Here is a 7,372-nt window from a genome sequence, read left to right as displayed (position 1 = left end):
ATTGAAAAGAGAAATACAAACATCACAATCAAGTCACTATTCTTAAAAAAAAATTAGATTCTCGAGATAGGACCAAATAATTGGGACGGAGGGAGTAAAAAGATAGTTGAGAATATAAAAAAGTAGATTAGAAAATGTTACAAACGCAATATTATTTGAAAAAAAATTAGCTATCCAAACACTCTTATGAACGAACGCATCAGAATTCAAAAAGGGTTGTATTCTATACTTACTCCTATACTCCTATATTTTTAGAGCTTTTGAACGCATCAAAATTCAGAAGGGCATGTATTCTAAATAATGTTCCTCAAGAAAGTCACAGCAGCCAAATGGAAGTGTTGGTATACTTGCAATGAATAGAAACAATTAGTTGATGGCTCAGTGGGCGCTTAAGGAGTTCAGTGGATGGAATAGCCTGATGGATAATGCTGTGGCTCTCAAACTTGCCATGATCAAAGCAAAGGGAACAACAGTGGAGGAGGATTGAAGCAGAAATCCCACAGAAACGACTGATGAAGATGATAGAAACCAGCAAGACTAGGGATATGAGACTGTTTTCCCACCTAAAGGATATCAACGATCTAAGCTCAATGTTTGTGAGATGCTCATTTGTTGTAGCTAGGAGTGATGATACTAGTGTTAGAACAACTAACTTTTGTGATGATGCATTAAGCATGCCTTTTGATGAGGAGTGGTTACTTCCTCGGCGCTTTGAGGCACTTGTATAGCTCTCGTGGAGCCTTTGCTCACTGCGTGTATAATTCATGCACAACTCTAATAAAATCATCTATCGTCTCCGGAAAAAAAAAAAAAGAAAGAAAGAAAGTCACAGCAGCCAATACAAGCTTCAGAGGTGACCAAACTAAAATGCAAATAGAAATAAAAGTCTTCATTGATAAGCAATACTCAATTGCTAATTAAAAGTCTTAGCAGCCAATACAACATTCAGAGTTAACCAAACTTAAAAGCAAAGTAGCCAATACATATATCCTGAACTAATAGTAGGTGAATCCCCTCAAAGCCAAAAATTTCCCAGTTCGTAAGTAGGACTAGGGCACATTGAAACATAATAAATAAGGGCATCAAATTGACCAACAGTGACCTTAAAATGCTGCAATCAATCTGCTTGTCTTAAGGATCACATTCCAGCAATCTTCAGATGTATATTACACAATCAAACCTTGCCATTATAAACATTGAGGCAACAACCATCACTACAATATCAACCGTTCCTTCATCATCAAATGAATCAAGTATTACTCGCATCTCTTGCACAATTTTCAGGCAGATGATGGGACAAAGGGTAGCCTAATAAATATACATTGGATTTGCATGCTGCTATATTTAATGCTCCGCTGATATGGCTAGTTCACCAAGGCTACCTCAGCTTGAACTTCACCAAAATGCTCAACATCAGTACCAGGCTGAGTCTGGTTTGGCTCAAGCAATGGTGTTTCCTCCTGCTTTTGCACGTCACCTGCAGCTCCACTTTTTGATGAATTGTCTGCCTGAGAAGAACTTCCACTCATTTCCTTTGATATACTAGTTTTTCTGGAAGACGCTTTTCTTGTTTCACCAGACAAGCTAGTTTTCTGGGAAGGCAGTTTAGGGAGGGACTTCCTCAGAGGTTTCTTGAGATTGACAATCGAAGGTCCCTTGACAGAGTCATTTTGCGACAACTTCTCATCCAAGCTTAACCTGCTCGTGTGTGTTCCTTCATCACTCTCTTCTTCAGAAACTCTACTCGGGGAGCTTTTCTTCCGACCAAGCTTAGGAGATTTAGCTCTTGTTGTTGGTATCTGCATGGTTGAGTATAACAACAATGAAAGGCATAATAGATGGCTGACCATTTCATTTTAGTTTAAAGCATGATAAACATACTTTTCAAAGCATTAATGATACAGTAACCAACAATGTAATCAAATTTTGTCCCTTCGGGGACATTCGATAAAAAAACAATGTAATCAAATTTTGACAAACTGAATCTGTATTCTCTTTCTTTTAAAACAAAATTTCCATTTATGTGCTTTTTTCCTCAATTAGTTTACAAGTGTCAAAGGACTCTTAATTACCAATGGCCAAACAACCTAAGCCACAAATTGACATTCCCACCTCTAGTGCTCAACAACTTGCTCCATGTAATACCAACCCCAAAATTAAAAAACACACCAAGTCTCTCCTTTGTTGAGTGTTTAACGCAGCCTTTGAAACGCATTAAGAATGAACCATTACAATGTGTTCTCCCTCCATCTATTTGATATCCCTCTCATGATATCAAGGTTTGGCCAACATGGTTTTAGAGAAGGGAACATTTACCAAACACACTTATAGAAGTCTCCCAGACTTGAGAAGGCCCATCAATGTTTGGCCAGAAATTACAGACTTCCATAGATAGTATACAGGTTAGTTGCCCAGAGAGGGGTGGAAGCTTTGGGCTAAGGCAGTTTCTCATTAGGTCCACGTTATTTAAAAAACTCTTACACATATCCAGTGACAGGCAGTAGAAAGCTTACTATACCCAAAGTAAAGCTCAAAATTGAAGCTTCCTAAATCAACATCATTTCCATTAAAAACCAGCACAAAACCAATTATCATCCATGTAATTGTTGCTTTGTCATTTTTCAGCAAGTTAATACAAGGTATACTTAATAAGTACATAATTCAGATAACGAAGAGTAGATTTTATCCAAAAATTCAGCAGAGCAGCAGATTGAGATTTACTTCCAAAATAAAGAAAATACATTAAATAAATGCAGTATCTTCAATAGTTCTCTTTTCAAATTTTAGAAGGCTTACCCTGCTGATTAATCATTAGCCCACTTGTACAAATACCAGTTGTGACATTACCAAAAATATGTAAATTCAAATAAATACCACTAACTCAAAGCAGCGTAGAAAATTTGTTATACTCTTTTTATGTTTTTAGCATGAAAAATGTTAACATGATATAGGTACAGTACAGAATAAGATAATATAATATAGCACAATAAATATTTAACTAAACCTTATTCTCATTCTTTTCCATCTTGAAAAGTTAAACAGACAACCATTTCTCAAACCTCAGCATGGCTTGAGCACATGTTCTGTTTATCTACAGTTTGCATATATCTATTGCATACCTTTCACCTAATGTGTGTCTAGGAATGCTTGTGACACCATGATCCACCACACTTGAGGCAAGTATGACACAGATTCATGCAAATGGGGCTCCAAGAACCCACTATGCTTGCAAGTATACAATGTCTTCAATTAGATTTTGCACAAAACCAGTTTCTTAAGTCGTTTTTATTCTTTATCGTACGCTGCTCCTCTGGAATTGCGTTTAATTCACATTTGAAGGTACGTTTTACCAAAAGCAGATAGGTAGACCAATTCCAGTTAGGGACAACAAGGCAAAACCGTGCTCAGTAGGGGCTAAAGATAGGTAAATCACTGAGATTGAAACAGTCTGATTGTGAACCCAGCTTTGCAAAAAATATATGTAGCTTTCGCAAATGTATTTCTTGCCTCTGTATTTCAGTTGGTTGACTTTATTGAAGAACTGGCTTCTAGAAAGTAAAACCAAAACCAAAACCAAACAAACTGCTTGCAGACTTGCATTTTTTTTTATTTCATTTGATTTTGCCCATTATTTTTTAAATGGCAATGGACCCATTTTAGTGCCAAAGACACAAGGCCAAGCAATCAATTCTAATTACGTGATAACTATATTAAAATTGGGCTAAGTTCACTGGTTTGCAATACTTACTAGACTCTTTCCTTAAAATTGGGCTAAATTCACTGGTTTGCAATACTTACTAGACTCTTTCTTTAGGCATTCATTGCTTTCCTATTCATCAACTAGACATGCTAATATACTAGGCATCAGCATAACTGAACCACTGTGCCACTGCAAATTTCAACTGGGTGAACCTTAGTGGACTTTGAGGAAGAAATCTACCAAACCAGATTTCCGCAAGCATACAGTCAGAAACACTTAAAACTATCTCCAAATTCATCATCTGATAGAAGGAAAAAGGATTTACTCTTAATACTATTCTTTGAGACCTTAACCACGAAACATCTTACCCACTTAAGATGTATGTTTTATTTTCTAAATGCCAAACTAATTTAAGGTTGCAAAACCAAGTCCGAAGGGTTCATACAGTTCAATGAAGCAACAACCACCAACAAAAGATTGCTTGATTTTAGCTAAATGAATGTAACTATCCCAAATGGCATTCAACACCAGCAGCAATTCTCTACATCCCAGTACTGTAACATTACTTTTACATATTTCAATTTCTGTAACAGGATTACAAGCTCAGGGATTTGAAGCATCAATTTATGTACAATCTTCCTCCATAAATGAGGTCCAACACAAAACTCAAACATTAAATTTATGCTTTTAAAAGCAAAATTACCTTCTTTAGTTCTGCCTTGGGAGGTGGAGGCTCCTGATAGAAGCTTGGCATTGGTGTTGCTTTGAACATCAAACTCTTCCTCAACATTTTAATCTCAGCTTCCAGCGTTTCCTGCCCAAGGGAAACAAGAACGAACAAGAATTAGGTCATTACACTGCTTACCATTTGAAGGATTGCAAGACAAACCTAAAGATTTCACCTTTGATTTTGCTTGCAAATTAGTCTTCTCCACTTCCTTTGCCTGGATCTTTTCCTCTAGTTTTGAGTAAAACTGTAATAAAAGGTTTTTCTCTATCAACACTAGAATATCATTCTGTAAAAGTTGTAGTTTCAGTGCAGCTTATTCGAAAAGCTAACCTCTTTTCGTTTCTCAGCCCTTTCATTACATCTGAAACTGAAGCCATAGTTTGGAAGAGTACCCACTTTGCGAGGCTTTGCATCTTCAGCAGGACTTCTGTATAGGGGTTAAGGACAAAACGTCCATAATACTACTTATGCAAGCAACTTGTTTCTCAATCACATACAGGAAATCAAAGGTTTGAACCTTAACAACTAACTGTAAGGAAAGAGATGAAAAGGAAAAGGCCGATAAGTAGGGAGGAAAAAAAGACAAACACATCTCACACACACACACACACGGGTAGGATACACAGATTCTGCCACTCCTTCAGTTTTACTTGATTGGCTCTTTTTCAGTACCCTCGGCTTAGTCTTCTCCCTGCAGTGAGAAATAAATTTTGCTAATTGCTGGAAAATAACAAGTGAACAACACATAACACTTTAAAAATTACTTTTAAGATTGAAAAGAAATTAAAGTCAGAAGATTCATAGGAAGGAGCCCTCTCATGATCTTCCTATGAGCTCTGGCATGTGAGACAGAGTTGCACCGTAGACATCATTAAGCTTGAAGGAGCATGTGAAATTAATGGTCAATTCAAGAAAACATATACCTGTTGCAGTCAGATTGTGCAGCAGATGTAGATGATATCAATTCTGGCTGCTGGATTTGCTGCTAAACACAGAAGAACATCAGTACAATGCTCACTACCAGAGAAAAGGAACACCATGAATAATCAACATGACATAATAGAATAGTGTCAGTATCAGCATCTACCTTGGACTGGCTAACATTGGTTGAAGCAGATGCTGCTAGCCTCTCATTGAATGATTTACTCTTTGATTTTGCAAATGACAGTTTAGAGTTTGATTCTGAAGCCAGGGTGCCATTTGAAACACCAGAAGCAGTCAGCACATCTTTTCCATCCTTGCTCTTTTTAACCCCTGTTTCAGAAATAGTTCGAGTATTCAAGGGTTTCCCGCTCTTACTCTTAGCTAAAGCCTTATGTGGTTTTGAATTCAACAGCTCTTTCCCTCCCTGCTCCCAAAGAAGAGGGGATCATTGTAAACATAAAGAATGTTAGCTAACTATGCCAGATAAGACATGGATCAAGTAACTTAAGAAAGAATGAGCACCTACCTCGGAATTGTCAGCAGCATTGCTATTTGCAGGTGTTGGTGATCCCTCCTTGACCACTAGACCACAGGAGTCAATATGTTCACCATCATTCAACTTCAGGCTATCTTCAAAATCTGCATTTAATCCTCCTATCTCGGGACTGCAATTGGGGACACCATTAGCTTCATGGATAGCCACCTGTAGCTCACTGCTAAGAAGCTCTTCGCGAACTCCATTTTCAAATCCAACCCCATTCTCGGTGACTTGAATAAGATTGTCAGCATCCATCCTACTCTGCAGGTCACAGAACAGCCACTATTAAAAATCACCAACAAAAATACCAACAGATGGCACAAACCAGAGTGAATAATCCCTATAAAACTTTCAAAAGAATAAAAGATCCAAACTCTTGACCCACAAACCAAAAAGAAAAAAAAAACGAACAAAAATGATATTTCTTTACTTTAGACTGCGAAAATATGTTCTGCCACATAGCCCTCTCTACGATAATTAGCTAAGCTAACAGAGTAAACACAATCACTAGAGAAGTTAACTAACATAACTGTCGCTGCTTCAAGCTTTTAAAACAAATGGTTAATGTTTTGACAGCCAAAAAATATCTAATTCGAAATCGCACCAAAGTATAGTTTTTTTTTTTTTTTTTTTTACCTTTTGGCTTTCTCCCAAGTTGCTCCCTCAAAATCTATGAGCAACAGCCATTGAAGTAAAACTGAACAATACCAAAAACAGCAACAAATTGAATATCAACCCAACGTAACAAAAATTAATCAAAAACCACATATTCAACAAAAGAAAAACAGGAAATAGAAAAGGCAATAAAAAGGCAGGCTTTACGCTAGATCTTCAAAACCACCCAAAGATCCAATCTTTTCCCAATGAAAGATTCAAGTCAAACCCAAACCCACATCCACATTTCCCCTTCCCCTACCAAAATGCCCCAAATTTTCAGATACAACAAATATATTACATGAGCAACAAAACCCACAAAACCCATTTGCACAGAACTGTAGTAGTTTTTAAGCTTACCAGCGGACGCAGAGATGATCACAAGTCCATATCTTTCTTGATGCGGATTTCAAAAGATCTGAGAGATTGTAGAGAGAGAGAGAGAGAGAGAGAGAGAGGCAATGCAGAGAGAGTAGTGTGTCTGCGAGAGTGAGAGAAAAAATGGAAATCAAGAAAATGAATTTTAGTTTAGTTTATGGTGGTTTTGAAATTGAAAATGAAATGATGTTTTCTTTCTTTCTTTTTTTTTCAACTTCCTATTTTCTTTCTTTTATCTTCTGATTTGTTTTTAGTTTTTTTTTTTTTTTTTGGTTATTTTGGTGCTGGAAATTGGAAACTGTTCAAAGCCAGGTCAGGGGCCTGTGATTTGCACGAGGGAGAGAGTGTGGGGAAACACACAAATAATTCAGGTAAAACGTATATCTTCTACGATGCTGCCACGTTATGTAAATGAACACGTGGCATGATCAGAAGTGTTGTGGGGTTG

General features: G+C 37.1%; 1 protein-coding gene across 4 annotated transcripts; it reads right to left on the bottom strand.

The window, feature by feature from the left end:
- Nucleotides 1–863: 863 nt before the first annotated feature.
- On the bottom strand, nt 864–7,048 carry LOC113779498 (protein WVD2-like 5). Of its 4 annotated transcripts, none has more exons than XM_027325081.1 (10): nt 6,907–7,048; nt 6,529–6,589; nt 5,881–6,153; nt 5,518–5,778; nt 5,354–5,415; nt 5,053–5,121; nt 4,761–4,857; nt 4,603–4,674; nt 4,404–4,514; nt 864–1,799 (listed from the first exon to the last, which is right to left on the bottom strand). In XM_027325081.1, exons 3-10 carry the CDS (start codon nt 6,145–6,147, stop codon nt 1,365–1,367), a joined length of 1,374 nt encoding a protein of 457 aa, XP_027180882.1. In that variant the 5' UTR covers nt 6,148–6,153; nt 6,529–6,589; nt 6,907–7,048; the 3' UTR covers nt 864–1,364. The 4 variants fall into 4 exon arrangements, with proteins under 4 accessions (XP_027180882.1, XP_027180883.1, XP_027180885.1 ...); XM_027325082.1 differs by having other exon boundaries at nt 5,881–6,148; XM_027325084.1 differs by having other exon boundaries at nt 5,354–5,412; nt 6,907–7,047.
- Between the last annotated feature and the right edge of the window lie 324 nt (nt 7,049–7,372).

This window comes from Coffea eugenioides, chromosome 8 (assembly GCF_003713205.1).
Source record: "Coffea eugenioides isolate CCC68of chromosome 8, Ceug_1.0, whole genome shotgun sequence".
Taxonomy (NCBI): Eukaryota; Viridiplantae; Streptophyta; class Magnoliopsida; order Gentianales; family Rubiaceae; genus Coffea; species Coffea eugenioides.
The sequence above is the reverse complement of the archived record's forward strand: the minus strand, read 5'-3'. Positions and strand labels throughout refer to the sequence as shown.

What these genes read in the sequence shown, in the direction of transcription:
- LOC113779498 (XM_027325081.1), bottom strand. Translation starts at nt 6,147, where the DNA reads ATGGATGCTGACAATCTTATTCAAGTCACCGAGAATGGGGTTGGATTT. An exon ending in ATGCTGCTGACAATTCCGAG is followed by an intron (nt 5,779 to 5,880) that starts GTAGGTGCTCAT and finishes CTTTGGGAGCAG; the next exon opens with GGAGGGAAAGAGCTGTTGAA. An exon ending in CCAAGGCAGAACTAAAGAAG is followed by an intron (nt 1,800 to 4,403) that starts GTAATTTTGCTT and finishes TCAACCATGCAG; the next exon opens with ATACCAACAACAAGAGCTAA.